Source organism: Suncus etruscus, chromosome 10, assembly GCF_024139225.1.
Source record: "Suncus etruscus isolate mSunEtr1 chromosome 10, mSunEtr1.pri.cur, whole genome shotgun sequence".
Lineage (NCBI taxonomy): Eukaryota > Metazoa > Chordata > Mammalia > Eulipotyphla > Soricidae > Suncus > Suncus etruscus.
This window is the reverse complement of record NC_064857.1, coordinates 27,860,002-27,880,018: the sequence shown is the minus strand read 5'-3', so window position 1 is coordinate 27,880,018 and position 20,017 is coordinate 27,860,002. Positions and strand designations below refer to the sequence as shown.

Genomic DNA, 20,017 nt, shown 5'->3' with positions numbered 1-20,017 from the left:
TCAGCCTAGTCAAACTAGGCAGTTGCTTGTATTCTAGCATTGAGCTGCATCTCCTGCCCTATACTGTAATTCAAAACAGATGTTCTATGTAGAAATATCATCACTGTATTGTCTGGTTACAGATATTTTAGCTGACAATTTTTGACTCTGAAATTAATGTAGGGTAATAAGGACCAAATTCCCACTATCCTTTGTGTTCTTTGCTAAAATCTCCTTTAACGATATATTAATCTAAGAAAAACTAGCAAGTTCACTAGTTTATAAACCTCAGATGTATTTATATCAAGAGTGAGCAAATCTCTGAGAAGGCAGATTTGAGGTACTCAGGTACTCCTCATTAGTAACTCAAACTGTTTTGAAGTACAAAGAAAAAAAACGTCCATGTTTTGACCTGCCTTTGCCTTTTCATGTAGGTGCACACTCAGTGTAACTTTGGAGCAGGCCATCATCCTGGCCAGAAGCCATGGACTGCCCCCTCGCTACATTATGCAGGCAACAGATGTGATGCGGAAGCAGGTAAGAGTCTCTCATTCATATGTATATATTTTGTTGTTGTTTTTTTCTGTGGTAGGGATCGAGTTCAGGGAATTATATATGAGCAAGACAAGTGCTCTACCACTGAGCTACCTCACAGACTCAATCACATTTTAAAAGAATTGTTATAAATGACCCTGATTTTCAAGTCCTTCTCCCCTTTTTATTAATTATACATCTGACAGGTGTCTGGATGCAATGACATTTTTCTGTCTCAAAGGAATGCTATGAATGAGAAATACTTATTTCAAGAGAGCAAACGTAGATATCTCTGTGTGGATTTTCTGAGAAAAATCAAAGAGCAGAAAGGGGTGTATTTACAAAATAAACTGAGGAGAAAAGATAGTTGACCAGACAAAATCATCAAGTTTGGATTTGAGGCTTATAGAAGGACCAAGATGAAAGGATATAAAATTTGATGAAGGGCAATATAACAGGTAATTTGGTAGACACAAGGAATATCTTGGGAAAAGGAGAAAAGGAAAGAAGAGGAATGGATAGTCAATCTGTGTCACTCAATGACACAAATTTCTTTCTTGCACGTGTAAGACCTCAAGTTGGATTTGTGCATTGCAACTAACAGATATGTGAGCACTCTGGCCAGGAGTTTGACACCCATGAGAACATTTCGAACTATAGCAATAAGATTAATCATCCCTGGTGTGCCCAACTAAACCTTTGTATGATCTCATGTCATCACAACAGCAATACAGGAAGGAAATGAAAGGGGCAAATTAATTATTGGGGACCTTGCTTGCTGCTTGAAGTTTATGCATTGATTCAAAGATAAAGAATAGGCTTAAGATATTTTCTTTAGAAGATGAATAGCAACCTTTTAGCTTTGTGTCACTAATGTACTTAAAAAGAGGCTGGAGCTGGAGTAATAATATAGCATACAGTTGTTCCTATTCATCCCTGGTACTGCATATGGTCCTCCAAGCATCACCAGGAATAATCCCTGAGCACAGTGCTAGAGGAAGCCTTCCTAGTTGACTCAACTTGCCCACACTCCACTACCAAAAAAAAAAAAAAAAAAAAAGAATAATGTATCTATTCAACAACACATTATTTTTAGAGTGATAGTTCTGTATTTAGATATTTAAATTATTTTAAAGATAACATTAAGTACTTTTTAAGGTGGTGTGTAGAGATGTGAGGGGAGGGCATACAGGATCAGGATGTTGATGGGGATTTAACACTGGTGATGGGATTGCTATTTAAATATATGCCTACAACTCAACAATCAATAACTTTGTGAATCATGGTTCTCTAAATTTTAAAAATGAATATAAAACTGAAAAGAGATAAAAGACACCGTAAAAAGTATGCCAGACTCTCCCATAACTTTTTACATCAAACTCATAAATGATAACACTGTTGTAGATATGCTTCCTAAACTATATTAAATTAAAAATTTCACCAGCCTCTCATTTTCTTGTTACTAAGAAAATGTATTTGATCTAACTGAAAAGATGTTGGAAGACATCAATTTATACTCTTATTCTTATGTCTTTTTCAGCAATTCTTTTAGCAATTTTTTAGCAATTCTTTACACTTGCTAATTTTGTTTAAATTGTCCGATTGATGATGACTTAAGATTTTAAGATACATTTTTGCAATGAATTGCTCTATTTATTAGAGATTGAATAGTGTGTAACTCTCAGCAAATGTCAATCCTTGTGGATTTGTTCTCAAGATTGTATTTTTGAACATCAATCTAAACAAAATTAAAATCCAGGGAAACAGTCATAGGTGAGGTCAGTACAGACCTGAGATCTTCAGAAACTAGGAATAAGTAAAGTAATACACAGGACTTCTTACTTTAGTTTGGGAACCCCAAGACTGAAGGTCAAAAACTGAAATCCAGGAGGGATTTGCTAAGCAAAGGTTAGATCCACAAGAAGTTTCTGACTCAGTGCAGTTCAGCTGGAAAAGGGCATGTACAGTTGCAAATGCCAGCAGGTTTAGGGTAGATTTCTTTGAGTGGATATATAAAATTGATTTTTAAAATGAAAGTCAATTTGTGGTTATCCACATAAGGATGGGGATTTAGATGTTAAACCATACTGATATTAATTTTTCTGATTCATTTGGCTGGTAGAATACTTTTCATTAAAATATGGAGGAACATTTGAAAATTAAGATTTGAGGCAAGCTAAAATATTGGTTGACCTTCTGTGGGATAATGTAGGAAAGAGATAATAATTAAGAGTTGGCTACATATAGTTTTAATATATCAAAACTTTATTCAGAATTTTAGATTTCTGTAACTAAAAATGAAGAGATAAAATAGAGATAGAAAAAGTGATAAAGGATATTACATGGCCCATAATGATTTATTTACTGGTAATAACATCTTTAAATATTATATACATAGCACATTATATATGTGTGCATGCTAGTAACAGATATTTTACATGTCTATAAAACATAATTTTAAAATATTAAAAATATGAGGTTCCTTAGAAATTTTTAAGTATTTATTATTCCTTCTACTTTTAATTTAGTGTATATATTTAAGAATAGATAACTTACTTCCTTTCTGTTTGTTTAGCTACTTCAAGTTATAGCATCTCCTGGTGCCTTATAGAAGTAGAAACATCTTTTACTTCTGTGTAAAAGAGTCAAAAGGCTCTCTCTTGTCAAGAAATTGGACAGTGGGGTGCACAGAGATATTTTTTAGTGTAACTTTTGTGTCTTAGCGGTAACTCAGCAGTTACAACTGAGACACATCTTGAGTTATAGATAACTCCATAGTCACATCTAAGATACAGTAGCCTCAACGACTAAAATCTGATCACAAAGTGACCTCTGATTCACTTCAAATGTGGTATTTAGAACACAAAGTTCTAACCTTTCTGTACCTTTTCTCTGTTAATCATTTAGACTCAGTTTTCCAGAAATTGATTATTGAGAATAATTTCCAAGTTAATGAAGTATATATATTTTAATAGTCAGTTTCTCTTCAAGAAAGATGCAAGCATTTTAGTATTACTTATTGCAGTGCTGATTTATATACAGATGTCATTATGTACTTTTTTAAACAATATTTTTATTTAAGCATCTTGATTACAAACATGATTGTAGTTGGGTATCAGTTATATAAAGAATATCCTCTTCACCAGTGCAACATTCCCACCACCAATACCACCCATCTCCCATATCCCCCCAAGCCTGAATATGTGTGTGTGTGTGTGTGTGTATGTGCTTTTTATAGTTTTGTTTTAATTAGTTGGTTGTTAGAAGTTAAAATAAAGGATAGGACAAAGGCTAGAGGTTAAAATAAATGCTGATAAGAGTACTATGCTCCTTGAAATTTTTTGTTAATAGTTATAATCCAAGGCAGCACACTGATCACATGTATATTGTGGGACTTTAAGATTTCTATTATCTAGGGGCCTGAGAGATAGAATGGAGGAAAGCCTTTTGCCTTGCACGCAGAAGGTCGGTGGTTAGAATCCTGGCATCCCATATGGTCCCCTGAGCCTGCCGGGAGCGATTTCTGAGCATAGAGCCAGGAGTAACCCCTGAGCCCTGCTGGGTGTGACTCAAAACAAAAACAAAAACAAACAAAAAGATTTCTATTATCTAAGTGATATGTTCCAAACACACTTTGTTAAAATCTATCCAGAATATTTTGAACATTTGATAAAAATCAAAGATTCTGAAGAATTATAACTACTTATCACAAAGAGCAAGCTCTTATCTGACCTCATGATTTTTAAATAAATCATGGTGATACCAACACCAACAAGCAAGTGGCCCAAGGAATACACAAGCTTAGTATCTGGATATAAAACATAGTACTAATCAGTGAGTATATATATTGTGATCAACACTATTGCAGGGATATTTGGTACATTTTATGTTGCTGCCACAGGTTTCTGGAATAAGAACTAGTAAAGAGTCAATATTAAATAATGTCTCTTTGTTGAATTGATTCCCTTAAGGATAATTGGGGAAAAGCTTCATGCAGAAAGTGAATTTCTGGTTGTAGCTAAATACACAGACTCTTAAACTAGTAGCCTCAGTTTGAATCCTAGCTCCAAAATCTACAGTCTTTGTGAATTAGGAGGAGACTCAACTTAGTTACTTAGTTTTTTCATTAATTGAATAAAATAGTGATAGTCCTGCCTAACAATGTTGTTAAATTAAAGAAGTCAGCATAATCTAATGCAATTAAAATCTCACCAGATATAATGAATGACCAATACATTTCTAATTAAGATGGTATTTGATTTGACTCTGGGATGATATATGTGATGGAAATGAGCTAACATGTTGAATATCTGAAAATATTATATCTCAATTCCAAGTAGGATGTGTCAGTGTGCACACATTGACAGATTAGTGACCATCTACTATTTCTAAAATCAGAAATCCTTATATAAATTGATAATGAAAAATTATGGAACTGAAAACAAATACAGTGTGCAATCAGATTATGAATGTTTGAATGTCTGCATTAATCAACTTTCTCAGTTTACTGAGATGACCTGAGAAATTGGTGCAGGCTAATAGTAGTAATGCATACTCAATCTAGATATTTTTCTACTTAGAAAATAATGATAGTCAAGGAAATAATATAGGAGTTGAGACACTTGCCTTCAAGTGGTTGACCTGACTTTAATCCCTGGCACCACATTTGGTCCCCAATGAACAAGATTCCTGAGCATAAAGCCAGAAGTAAGACTCAGCACTGTCAGGTGTAGTTCATCACTCTTTCCCAAAATAAATAAAATTAATTTTTAATAAAAGTACCAGGAAATTCCAGCAGAGGCAGGGACATGATCCTACAACATCTTAAGGTGCCCCCAAACTAAATTGGATCTCAAAAATTATGGGGTTTATGAGGGTGGCCTTGGTAGTGCCTGATAATCTCAATGGCTACTGTATGATGACTCAAGTGATTGAGCACCAGAAGAAAATCATCTGATTTCTTTTTCAATAGCCCACATTTTTGGAACATAATTTTAAAAATGCTCATCCCAACTTTTTCTTAAAATTTTATAAAAATGGGCCCAAGAAAGGTAGAACAGTGGTAGGATGTTTGCCTTGCATACTGCTGAACCCAGCATCCCATATCCCCTGAGCCTGCCAGGAGTGACTTCTAAGCAGAGAGCCAGGAGTAACTGGCAAGTGCCACCAGGTATGGCCCAAAGACAAACAATCAAAAACATATAAAAAGGAAAAGGTTTCGCCTTTCTGTGAAATCCTGCTTCAAGAAACCTCTCTTATAATCTGGGACCTGCTCATCTTTTCTCTTCTCTTAAACAAAATATCTTCTAGATTTTTTAAAAGGGTAAAAAGAATAGAATTAAGAGGAACACAAGGAAACTTCATTGACTAAAACTGGAAAAGTTTAAAGAACAACAAAAAGATTTAAAAATTGGATGATAACTAAGAACTAAAATACTTTGATTTAAATAAATCCTTGAAAAATATATCATCTGTTAGAAGAGATATGTCTTCTTAAAGAAGTATTCCAGTTCATGAACTCTCTAGTGTTATTGTTTGAAGAGAAACAAAATATCAGAATATCTGAATTTGGGCCTATCATCTTCCCACATCTACTTAGTAGGTACAAAAAGAAAGATCATAATCTTCCTGTGGAAAATTGGGCAGATGCCACCTTAACCAAATGACTAAAATTAATGTCACCCGTGATAAAACATACTGCCATCATGTGATCTGATGATAATGCACCAGGAAGCACAATGTCAATTCTATGATTTTTCTCTGCTCACAGGAGATAAAACCCAAGAACAAAATGCAGTGTGGGATTCTGAAATAAAAAAAGAAGTGGGGGAGGGCAGAAAAAAAGCTCAGCAGTTGGGCATTTGCCTTGCACTCAGCAGATCTAGGAAGGACAGCATCCCATATGGACCCTGAGCCTGCCAGGACCAATTTCTGAGCTCAGAGCTAGGAGTAACCCCTGAGCGCCACCAGGTGTGACCCAAAAGCCAAAAAAAAAAAAAAAAATTGGGGTCTTGAATTAAAAGACTCAGCTTTATTAAAACATCTTACCAATATCAATTTTTATTTTGATCATTGTACTATAATTGTGTAGCAAGATTCATCATTAGGAGAAGCATGGTAAAATATAAAAAAAATCTTTGTTCTTCATTTATAAATTTCTCTAAGAAAAATTAATTCAAGAATTTTTAACTGCAGTTCTCATATTTTTGCCACCTGCTACCCCCACTCTTTTTTTTCTGCTTCATTTACTTTATTTGGTTTACTTTTAGAGAATATCTTTTTTACTTAATAATTACTTTATTTAAGCACCATCGTTACAAAATTGTTCATAATTGAGTTTCAATCATAGAATGTACACCACCCTTTACCTACACTATTCCTACCATCAGTGACCCAGTTTTTCTCCCAACCAATCACCCTTGCTTATTTTTGAGTCAGGCAGTTTGCTTCCCTCTCTTGCCTTTCTCCTCTCTCTTTCTCTCTCTCTTTTTCTCTCTGTCTTTATCTCTCTCTGACACTGATTTGAGAGAAAATATCGTTCCTCTACTTTTCTCTTATACATTTCATAGATCAGAATTTGGTACCTGAGTTAAGACTTTGTTGTTATTATTGTTTTATACTATGTGTAGTTCTTGGAGGTCCTGTGGCCATTCCTGGCAATGCTCAGGCATACAGTGATTGGGGACTACTCACTTTGCTGGGGAAAAGAGGGGTGCAATACTGGGATCTACTTGGGAAAAGTATTGGTCCCTATCATTTGAACCATATCCCCAGCATTAAATACTGATGTTTGGTCTGGATTCTAATTTCCGTTAGGATATGAGCAATGATTATAGTTTCATTTATGAACTTAATAGATTGTAAAGTAATTTCATGTAACTATTATCTTTGCACTTTGATGTAGAATTTTTACTTTTCACATATAAGATCCACATACTTATGCCTTTTCCAAAAATTACTTTAAAACTACTAGAAGATATTCTGGATAAATACTATGATCTTTGAAATGCCTACTATTCAGTTATTCCAAAAATAAGTGCAGAAATGTGATAGGGCTGTTTTCTGATCCATAATAAAATGAACATAACAATTATTTATTACCTATTAGGTTAGCATTTTTAACATCTTAGGTAATTTTTTCTAAAAATAGGAAGATGAAATAGTGAACCAGATTCGTATTTTAAGATTAAGCTGAATTATTTGAGTGGTCACATATGTCAATTTTAGTTCTTTAGTTCTTTATTAGATTGTTTTGATTTCAAAAAAGCATAAATTCTGAAAATGCTCCAATTGTTTCTCACTTCCTCATCAAGTAACTTCTGACATTTACCACATTGTTGGAATAAATACTCTATTACTTTAATTAATAATTAGAAATAACAGTGCTTATCCTGACTTGATCTTTCAGGGTGCAAGAGTTCAGAACACAGCAAAGAACTTAGGAGTCAGAGATCGAACCCCACAGTCTGCTCCAAGGTAACTAACTCTCCCAACTGTATTTTCCCCATTGAACTTGCCACTATTTCCAAGGCAATGTCCCTCAAAGCCATGTCCAGTGTAATACTGATGGTGATTATGAAAAATGGTCTTGTAAACAGCCTATTTTGCCAAACTATTAGAATGCCCTCTTCATTACTGTATTTGTGTGTGTACATCTTTCCCTTTAGTCTGACTGTCTATCTTTTCTGTGTCTATAAACAGATTTCTTTTTTGGGGGGTGAGGGGGTTGACCACACCAGGTTACGCTCGGGGTTACTTCTGGATATGCTCTCAGAAATCTCTCCTGGCTTGGGGGACCATATGGGACACCGGGTTTCAAACCCAGGTCTGTCTTGGGTGAGCTGCGAGCAACGCAAATGCCCTACCTCTGTGCACTATCGTTCTGTATAGAACAGATTTCTACTTAACTGAAAAACCCAACTTAGAATGTCATTTTTCTCATTGAATCTTGCTTAAATTTTCTTCTCTGTTCTCTTGACCTCTTATATATCCATCTTTTATGGCCTTAACATATTTAGTGAATATATCATTACTTGTTTCTTGGCCCAGCCTAAACATGAATTCTTTGATGAAAGGAAACCTATTTTTCTAATTTTATTTTTAGCTCATTATCATGCCTACATAGTAGGCATCACACATCTGTACTGATTTTAAGAATGTGTGAATGAATAAAAGAGTGAATGACCCTTCTTTGGTTATCTTGTAAAATATCCACAATTTATAAGAACTGAACTCTAACCTACCTTGAAAATAAAGAACATGAGAACAGTCATCAAACAAATGTCAAACTGATTTCCCTGGTGACAAGTGAGTAGGCTGCCATCTATCTTGAAAAATGCGAAGTTAAATCATCTCTTTCATATTATTGCTTTCATATATGTATTTTAACAAAAAATAGTTTTCTTCAAGCACAGCTACAGACAAGAAATCTTATTTCTATTTAAAAATCAATAACCAGAAGGAGAACAATGATACAGCATTTATGAATTTATATTTCATTGCAAAAAACCTATGTGGGCAGTGTAAGTTCTTTAAAAGAAATTGTTTTCCGTGAAAATGGTTGAAGCTCTCATGTTCTAATTGCATTTATTTTTATTGCTGACTACTAAACTGGGTTTAATTTGAAGTGTTGTTAATGTTATCTTTTGTGGTTGATTATACTAGAACTTAAGACTTTTTATTGGTCCAGAATAATTACACATAGGCATTCTCTCTCTAGCACCTTTAGCATAAATGGCTTATTTAGAAAACAGACCCAGTTAAGTTTTAAAATTCCGATAAGAAAACAATATCCTGGGTCTATAAGAGCTTCTTAGTAAGAGCTTATAAATACTAATAAACAGTGGGTTTACGGGACAAGGATTCATCATCCTGTTCAATAAACTAATAAGCAAGCAAAATATAAGAAAAAGAAACTAAAGATCTCACTTTTTGTTTATCAAGTTAATGTTTTAAGATACTTGAAGTGATATGCAATAAATACACCAACCTTAATTGAAAGAAAACAAATAATAGTCAACGAAAGAGAAATCTAGGCTCATATAAACTTTTAAAATTTATTCTTTCATTTTTTAATGTTACTATTTATTGAGAATCTAAGAAATTCAAGGCCCTTTTTTCCTGCCGCATGAAAAATATATATTTGAGATAAATCTAGTTTTGGCCCTCACCAAGCTTTCTGTTAAAGATCCCTTCACCAGTCAGTGAGGAGCAATGCAGTAACAATGAAATAAAATGAAAATTGAACAGACGACTAATGAATAAATGAAAATTGAACACAAGACCAAACAGAAGTAGGCACACATTGCCTTGAGAATACTGAGAAGGGGCACATAACTCAGTCTTGGGCTAGGAAGAATTTGTACATAATTTCTGGCCCTGCTATCATAATAATCAATGTCCTCCTCAGATGATTCAATTTGACCAATGCCTGGATAATATTTTCCATTCTGACCACTGTTCCACATCTGTTACTCATTCAGCCATTAAATGATGCAAAGTGAACTAGAGCAATATTTCAGCAGGTATGCTTGCATGCATCTGACCCAGATTTGGTCCCTGTCATCCTATATGGTCCCCTGAGCCCCACCAGGAGTATTTCTTGGCTGCATAGCTAGGAGTAAGTCCTGAACACAACTGGGTGTGCTTTTCCCCCCACAAAAGTTAAATCATTACTGTTTTTATTTTTAAGAATGATGTAAAGTGATCTTAGAAACATAATCAGGCTCTCAATCTGCAAGAGATTACTAGAATTTTGAGCTTTAACTTGAAGACTTAAGGGGTACATCAACAGTCGTTTCTAGCTAATAGATTTAAGTTTTTGAATTTATCTCTGCCAACACAGAGGAATCATTTGTGGAGCTTGAAAGGAAATTTCTGTAGCCTAGAAGATGAAGATAAAAAAAATGGATCAGACAGAATAATAGTCCTTGAATACCAACTGTATGAAGGAGGTTAGGGAAACGAAAAAAAAATTAAATAGCCAATCTTTTAGATTATAGGGAATGAGTAGTTTTCATCTCAGATAGTAGATACAGAAAAAAAGAGCACGTACAAGGGGAAAATGATAAATACATCTTAGCAATACTGAGACTAAGGGTCAATGGAACATCTGTGTGTCCATGTACAAAGGAGTTGCCCACTTTCATACTTCAGCTTTTCTGAACAATACATTCATCAAGAAAAATATCTTCAAGAGCTAAATACTAGGGCCAACGATGGAACCCAGCTGTAGAGCATGTGCCTTGCATGTGTGAACCCCTGTGTTCTTTCTACCCCTAATACTGCAAAATAAAAATGAAAACACAGAACAAACTGACTTCCCACATCTCCTTCATCCTAGTACCAAAAAACAATAATATTCCAGCTGTAACTGGTCTTATTTTCTATGACATCACAAAATCTGGAAACTATTGCGCTAAGAAAGCTGATGTTATTTAATTAGGAGGCAACTTGGTAAAGTGGTTAAAAGGGACAAAGTGCCAGCTCCTGCAGTATGACAATTCATTTAGTCAGGTCATTCATCTTCTGTGAACTATTGTCTCTCATCTGTAAGATAGAGAGAATTGCCTTGCAGTAAAGTATGATTTAATAACCTTGAAAGAGCATTTCTTTTGCAATGGCCTCCTTTCACACATTTTTTGTTGTGAACAAATTGTTGCTTTGTAGAAAAGTGAAGAGCATAATCTCTACACTGACTTATTCAGGTTCTGCTCTTAGCAGATTTGGATTCGAGCAGGAAAACGAAGCTCCAGTATGTTTGACTATGGAAAAGAGAAAAGTTGAGTCCAGAACCTTTTTCAAGCGGGGCAGCTGCTGTCATGAGCAGAATAAGCTGACCTCAGGGACCCCACACTGTAGGACAAAGACCTCCCGTTACCTAACAATGCAGCTGCCTCAGCAAAAAGAAAAAAGCTTCACTTCAGTGCAAAGTACACATCCAACTCTTAACTATCCTATTTTACTTCCAGACTTTCTCTACCTGTTCTAAATTCCCAGAGCTCCATCATTTTCATTATGAATGTGTCTGAACTCAAATAACCCTGAGTCACTTCTAAGAAGCCTCAGAGAAACTGGATCTGCCCCGGTTCACAGTAGTCAGAGCTATTGTTTCATTAGGTGATCATAGGGAGAGGCCATTTGGCCAATTGAAGACATTTCAAACCTCATCTACCCAGTGACATTAGTTATGTTATATGAAAATGTGCAGTGCAAGATGATATGTTCAGCTCAGACCTTAGGGTAGAACAGTTGCCACCCAGCCTGCTGTTTTCTTTACTACCTGTGTACAGTGCCTATGCCTTTTCATTCATTTGGTAGCATTATTAATGTAATAAGAGGTTGATATAAAATAAAGAGAAAAATAATTTTCTGAACAGTCTATTAGCCCAGCCCTGAAAATGTAGTTTGAAGCTCCGCCATATCCTTGAAATGCAGAAGCAGCTTTGAAATACATCAGCTCAGTTTAATGTATTCTTTTCTCCAGCTAGGATGAAATAAGCTTTTCTGATGCAAGATGTACTTATTTCTATATTCATTTTCTTCCATGGACATGACCTGTGGGGCATTAAACACCTTCTAGACTTGAAAGTCATTCTTTCAGCCTCTGAGAACAATCACTTCTTTTATGTGTTTCCAGATTGGGAAAATTCATTTTGTTAACTAGGTCTCACTCCACGTTAATTACTTCTCATTTTCCTTCTTTGTTTTAGAATTAGCCTGGGATTCCTTGTGGAAGAGAGAGAGACCGAGCTTAAAATTAGCTCTATTTATCAACAATTTATTTAAGCTGTGTTTAATTTATAACAGGGATAGAATTATCACAGCTGCTTAGGGCTTGAACTTTTTCTTATATATGTTTTTTAATAATTTTTATTGTGACCAAAGTGAATTATGAATCTTTCACAGTAGTATTCAAGGTACAAAGTGACAATGAGTCAGGGCCATTCCCACCACCAGTGTTGTCCTCCTTCCACCCCTGTTCCCAACATGCATCCCACATCTCCCTCATTTGCCACCAGACTGCTAGTGTAACTTCTCCCCTCTGTGTATAGCTTGTTGTAGATAGGGTATCAATTCTGTTGTCATTGACTTGGATTTTGTGTTTAAGTCTGATCTTATATATATATATATATATATATATATATATATATATATATATATATATATATGATATTTAATATATATTATATTATATAGATTAGTTTTGGGGCCACACCCGGTGACGCTCAGGGGTTACTCCTGGCTATGCGCTCAGAAATTGCTCCTGGCTTGGGGAGCCATATGGGACGCCGGGGGATCGAACCATAGCCCATCCTAGGCAAGAGTGGGCAAGGCAGATGCCTTTCCTCTTGAGCCACCACTCCGGTCCCTGATCTTAAATTTTTAAAAAGAAAAGTTTTAATCTACACCTTTAGTTTTAGACCATGGACTCTTCAAGTTGATCCTGGGTGTTAATGTTGAGGATTGTAGCCAGAGTCCATCATCCAGACAGTATAGTCAGTAATTTTCTCTCAGACTAGGCCTTAAATGGTGGGTTTTCTTCATGTGATTACTATGGTAGCTGTTACATAATGACCTTATTCTCCTCTTTACTTTGGCTTTATATTTAGAATTTTGCTGCTGAAGAGAATAAGGACTCTAGAGTTTGTGTAGCTTTAGTTTAGTCCCCTGAGCCTTACCATAACCATCTATTTTTTCAGACTGTTATAAGTGGATGCTAATGGAGGTGAGAAAGTCTCATCCAATCGTCTCCACTAGTTTAACTGGGTCCTTGACCCTCTTTACTCTCCATCTCATTCTGTAACCTGCTGAGTAGTGAAGTGGACAGGGCTGAGATTATATTCCTTAGGAAACATCAGTTGTGCCTTTGAGATTCAGGCCTCAGAAAGCAGACACAGAAACTCTCCATAATCCACTGGCTAGCTAGTGTCAATTTTAGTCACTGTAAAATGAAGTGAATTGCTTAAACTGGTCAGAAAATTTGTAGAACTCTAATGAGATAGACGATGTTTGCTATGAGATAATCATGACAGGCAAAATGGAAATTACAATAATACCGTCTTCCGGAACTCAGATAATTGATTTTGTTACCAGGAAATTGAGCAGTTGGGTGTAGACACACTGAAGCAGAAGCAGCTGGAGTGAAAGAAGGCAGTAGAGCTTAATCAGTCATCATTGATGTATGCAAAGAAACAGTCATGTTTACTGAATATAGACCTGGGAGTCTGGAATTTCCACCTTCCTATGTAATTTTTTAGTAAAATTCTCAAAATAATCATCACTCCCCAAATCAAAAAATGTTCCCAGTTTTTTCTTTTCTTTCTTTTCTTTTTTTTTTCTTTTCTATTCTTTTTTCTCTTTTTTTCTTATTTTATTTGCTTTCCCTTTTAAATGTATTATACAATGAAAAAACATCTCAGTGATGGGAGCAACCAAGGTTATACTTTGCTATTCCTTTTCCAGGCTGTACAAGCTATGTGAGCCCCCTCCCCCAATTGGAGAAGAATGAAGACACCAGGCAAGCAGAAGCTTCTGAACACTGGATAAAACAACAGATTCGCCGGCTAAATGCTTTTAACTCAAGATAAAGAAAACTTTTCTCTTTCCCTAAATGCTTTATCATGTAAATAACTAATATTCAGTACTTGGGAAATTGTTCTGGAAATGGATAGATGTTCATTTACATGCTTCAGCTTTACAAACTGATTTCTCTGTTCGTTGGCATTAAAATTCATCCTTGGACTTTGTAGATCTACTACTGGACAAGACAAAAATAACCACTGTGCCTCTTCTCTCATTTATTACATATATTTTCTTGTGTTCGTTTTCATCTTCTCCGAGTGGGATCATATGAGAATGTATATTTCTACTTGGAGAAGTCTATAACTGAAGAAATATAGCCATGTCCTCTAAATCATCATACTGTGGCATTACAAATGTTGTTGGGTTTTGGTATTCTGTTTCCATTAGAGAAAAGGTATGTGTGGAAAGCAAGAATTCTTATAAGGGTGGGTTTCTTAGTTGCAGACAAGAGATCGAATTCATCCCTGCACAGGACATTCCAGTTTTGGGGTAACCTTTATACTCAGTTCTAGCAAGCCAGTACTGTCATTGGCCTTTGAAATCATCAGAGCATCCTTAAGTTCTGCATACCAGATTTTGTTTGTGGTGACATAGGGATGAGGCAGATGAAACAGGTAGAGGTGAGGTAAGGAAAGATACCTGAAAGAATTTTGTTTCAACTTTTATTGAAATGTCAAATTCTTAATAGAAGACACATGTTGAATAGTTTTCTTTCAATATATATCTATAAAACATGAAAATAAAGCTTTACTTGTCAAAACTTTAAAAGGATCATCAGGGTCTTTGATGGTTTATGGAAGCACAGGTGTTACTCTATTTCCATTCTAAAGTATGTAACAATAATTTTTTCATTAATAAAATCACATTTAACATAGTGATTATGGTAATGCAGATAAGTCCATAATTTTTAAACAATTAAAATGCTCTCATGATATTGTAATTTAATAATTTCAATAATTTAGACTCCGTATGTGAAATCCCCTTGGTAATCAAAATATTTATAGAGCACTACATTTTAATTTGTGAAATTTGCTGTAGTTTAAAAATTAAAAATAAAAATCTTAATTTAAAAATTAAAATCTTTCATCCTTACACTTGTATACTGACTAATAACAATACTGTTAGATGGTATGTATCCTAGTAATGATAACAACTATTTGGCACAGAAGCACTTAAGACAGATCATAAGTCTATATAGAATCTCAACTAAGGGTTCTTTTTTTTGGGTGGGGGGGCGGACACCCGGTGACACTCAGGGGTTACTCCTGGCTATGTGCTCAGAAATCACTCCTGGCTCGGGGACCATATGGGACACTGGGGGATTGAACAGTCCATCGTAGGTCTGGTAGTGCAAGGCAAATGCCTTACCGCTGTGTCACCACTCCAGCCGCTCAACTAAATTTTTTTAATTTTTTTAATTTTGTTGTTGTTGCTTGAGCCACATCCAGCAGTGCTCAGGGGTTACTCCTGGTTCTGCACTCAGAAATCACTCCTGGCTCAGGTGACAATATGGGATGCCGGAGATCGAAATGGTTTCTGTCCTGAGTCAGAAGCATGCAACCACTGTGCTACCACTTCGGCCCTCAACTAATTTTTTTTAATTTAAAAATAGAAACAAGCCAATAGCAAGCAGGATTTCACAAAACAAAGGTGACACTTAGAATTTAATAACCACAGACCTTATATAAGTATCTGTATTAACTACCAGAAATGTTTCATTGCTATCACAAATACAGCTACATATCCATGATAGTAAAAAAATCATGATTTTTGTGGATTGAAGATTTTACTACATTCAACACAAACTTTCAGAACTAAATGAGTGAGAAAAAATTGATTAAACAGCAAACACTTTTCATATTGTTGTTTTTTGATAAAACTTTATTGATAAAGCTTTATCAAGTGATAAAGCCCTCCAAAAATTAGCTGTGTGTAACATCACTGAGCTTTTCATATTGTTTTCTTTTCTAATTATTACCCCATATATAGTAATCCACATTAGAGAACTTGTAAACTTCATAAAGAGATCTCTTTAACATTAGAACTGTGCTTTGCTATTTCATGGGGGAAATTATCTACCATTGTGTTTTCTGTAAATTAGCATATTTTGAAAGATTTACTCTATATAACAAAAGGTTATATTCCAACATAATGCAAGCGTACCATCTTTTATTGTGCTTGGTGTTTATGAGATGCTTAAAAGTTAGTCATGCTATATATGTTATCAGTCACTGACATTTTTAATTTAATACATTTTTAGCTAACACTATATTGTCACTTAGTTACTTCAGTTATGTGCCAAGCAATGCATCCAGGTGCTTCAAGTTACTTTGTTGTTTTTGTTTCCTTCAATCCTTCATAAAACTTCAAGGCAGCACTTTTTGCATCAGTATCATTTTGTAGTAGCCCAACATTACACAACAGATTAAAAAAATTTGTCTTTGTAATGTATTATGCTACCTTTTCTCCTTACTATTAAAGATGTTATTATTACCAATAATTTATTAGTAAGTTTGGAGTTCTATGGCATGCATTGTCGTATTATATAAAAAAGCACATAATACATAAAATATCATTAATATATTAAATTACGGGTTTTCACGGATATTTTATTATACTGGATACACCTTTGAGTAGCCTAATAGTGTTTCAATTAAAATATATATGCATTTAATTATAAAATCACAAGTAATAACTATTTTATGTTTTGAAGTCTCACAAAACCCAGCATATAAATTTGACTATCACTTAAAATGGTGACAGAAATGTTTAAGGAATGAATAAAATCATTTCTCAAGATGTTAGTGCAGTTCATTATGAAGAACATTTAATAGCATTGAGTTTTTAGATTGGATTTAATTAAATGCTCACACACTTCTCAACAACTTCTTTAAACATTATTGACCTTTCATCTTCTAAACTTGGTTATCTGCTTCATTATCTTAAAGAAAAGATTATGCATAAAAATTTTGTCTCTTGAGGGCCAGAGCAATATTACAACAGGTAAGGACCTTACCCTACATGTGACTACCACGGGTTCCATTGCCACCATTGTATTTAGGCCCACTGAAGTGATACTTGAGTGCAGATCCAGGAGAAAGTGCTGAGCTCTACTGGGTATGGTCCCCAAACCAAAAGAGTAAATTGACTAGGGTCAAATTGGAATTTGGCTCAAACATTAACTATTATTACAAACTTCTTTTATCTTAAGCATCTTATTAATTTTTCAATATTAAATATTACAAAATGTAATATATTGCAAGCATAAAACGTAAGTTGTGAGACTAGAATTTTGCATCTATTTCTGTGCCATGTCTTAGAGAAAAGATACCAAGTAGAGATTTCAGTATTATTTTTAATTATATTAAACGTATATTAAATTTAGATTATTTTATGAACTAGTGCACATTCTTATAAGTTTCATAGTTTTTTTTCAGTTGTGGGAGGCCACACCAAGCAATGCTCAAGGTTTTTTCTGGCTCTACACTCAAGAAATTATTCCTGGAAGTGATTGGAGGACCTTACATGGTACAGGAGAATGAACCCAAGTCAGCTACGTGGAAGCAATGCCATATCCCCTGCTCTATCACTCCAGTCTCCTAAGTTTTATATTTTCTTTCTCTAAATCACATTCTTCCTATGGCACAGGTGTCTTTTACATTCAATGTCCATGCAGCAAAATTTAATATAAAGTAATTTGATTTCTTTTTTTTAAATAATTTTATTGTAACCAAAAGTGAATAAAAAGTAGTTTAATTTCTGTGATACAACAATATGTTTAAAATAATGATATTTAATTCTTATATTAATTTAAAATTTTTAATATTAAAAAATAAAAATAACTTCCCATTTGCACTGTCCACAAAAATAAAACAAATGAGCAAATAAACAACTGATGAGTTTATTAACTAAGTAAACAACTAACATGTACATTATTAGTAAATTTTAAATTTATTGGACATGGAAGCATTTTGTTGAGTTACTTTTGTATTGGATTTTAATGCATTTATATTTAATTATTAAAATCATCCTTAGTTTACAGATTATTTTTCCTCTATAGCATGGTGCAGTGGTCCTCAAACAATGGCCCACGGGCCACATATTGTATTTGTATCTGTTTTGTTTCTTCATTGCAAAATAAGATATATGCAATGTGCATAAGAATTCGTTCATAAGTTTTGTTTTTACTATAGTCAGACCCTCCAATGGTCTGAGGGACAGTGAACTGGCCCCCAGTTTAAAAAGTTTGAGGACGCCTGGATTAGAGGACATAATTGTTCTCTAAGACATTTTACTTTAGAGGTCATTTTTAGAATTTCTCTTGACTGATGTTGAAACTCATCTTGAGTATGTGTCTGCATTGAATCTGAATTTTTAGAAACTCTATTTAAACAACTTTATTACATACATGATTGTGTTTGGGTTTCAGTCATGTAAAGAACACCACCCATCACCAGTGCAACATTCCCATCACCAATGTCCCAAATCTCCCTCCTCCCCACCCAACCCCCGCCTGTACTCTAGACAGGCTTTCTATTTTCCTCGTATATTTTCATTATTAGGATAGTTCAAAACGTAGTTATTTCTCTAATCCCTGTTTGTGGTGAGCTTCATGAGGTGAGCTATAACTTCCAGTTCTTTTCTCTTTTGTGTCTGAAAGTTATTGCAAGAATGTCTTTCATTTTTCTTAAAACCCATAGATGAGTGAGACCATTCTGCGTCTTTCTCTCTCTCTCTGACTTATTTCACTCAGCATAATAGATTCCATGTACATCCATGTATAGGAAAATATCATGACTTCATCTCTCCTGACAGCTTCATAATATTCCATTGTGTATATGTACCACAGAGAAACTCATTTTTAAAGACATCTCTTAAAATGAGTTATCAGACTAAGTTATAAGCTGATTATCATTCCAAAATCAGCAGCAGTTATTTGATAAACATTCCTATATGTTTGCATGTGTGTGTGTGCACAGTATGTGTATATAGATATAATTCAATTTGAGGAAAGTTTTGGCTTTCTACTTAAGTATGAAGTGGTTTAGTATGATCTAAATTGCATTAAAAATTAACTTTGTGTTTCCACAGATTTTTGAATTTTTGTTTTGTTTTGTTTGGGGGCCACATCTAGTGATTGTCAGGGGTTACTCCTGGCTATGTGCTTAGAAAACGCTCTTGGCTTGGGAACCACAGCTCCAGCAAACCCATCAAGTTTTTGGATTTTTGGTGATAAAACTTAAATAAATTTTACCTTACCTAAAGTAAAAAATTATGAAATGTTATAGAGATATTACACAGCAAAAAAGTTGAATGGAATTCTTCTCATGTATAGTGACCATTAGCTTGTAGGTGCTACTTTTTTTAAAATACTATCTTTATTTAAAACATTTATTACAACATTATTGTGATTAAGTTTCAGTCATGGAAAGAACACCCCCCTTCACCAGTGCAACATTCCCACCACCAATGTCCCAAATCTCCCTCCATCCCACCCCACCCCCACCTCTACTCTAGACAGGTTTTCCAGTTCCCTCATTCATTTACATGGTTATTTATGGTTATAGGTCTTTTATTTTACATTCTTCTTTAAGTTGAAGTGTATTCTTTGAAAATATCTTTAATAGCAGTTTCAGCATTTAGTTTGGCAGTACACGTGCACGAGAGATTCTTGAATGTGACTGAGGCATCTGATAGCTGTCATTGCATTGACACATGGCCTTCTTTACTCAAAATAAGTGCTTCTCTTTGAGAAGAGATACATAGTTTGCTGAGATATACAAGTAACTGAACTGCATTCATACACATATACATGATATATATACATATTAGTTCTTTTGCTTTTATAACTACTCTCTAACATAAGGACTTAGTTGGAAGAGAACATGAAAAAAGTTAATAAATTGAATTTTCTATAGAA

At 34.6% G+C, this 20,017-nt stretch overlaps 1 protein-coding gene across 1 annotated transcript in view; it reads left to right on the top strand.

Moving 5' to 3' along the window:
* Positions 1-14,229, top strand: part of PREX2 (phosphatidylinositol-3,4,5-trisphosphate dependent Rac exchange factor 2) — a 304,551-nt gene extending 290,322 nt beyond the window's left edge. The window contains exons 38-40 of the mRNA XM_049781797.1: positions 414-516; positions 7,922-7,989; positions 13,978-14,229. Coding sequence (XP_049637754.1) covers positions 414-516; positions 7,922-7,989; positions 13,978-14,023 — 217 coding nt within the window. The 3' untranslated portion in view covers positions 14,024-14,229. The remainder of the gene's footprint in view (positions 1-413; positions 517-7,921; positions 7,990-13,977) is intronic.
* Positions 14,230-20,017: the final 5,788 nt, after the last annotated feature.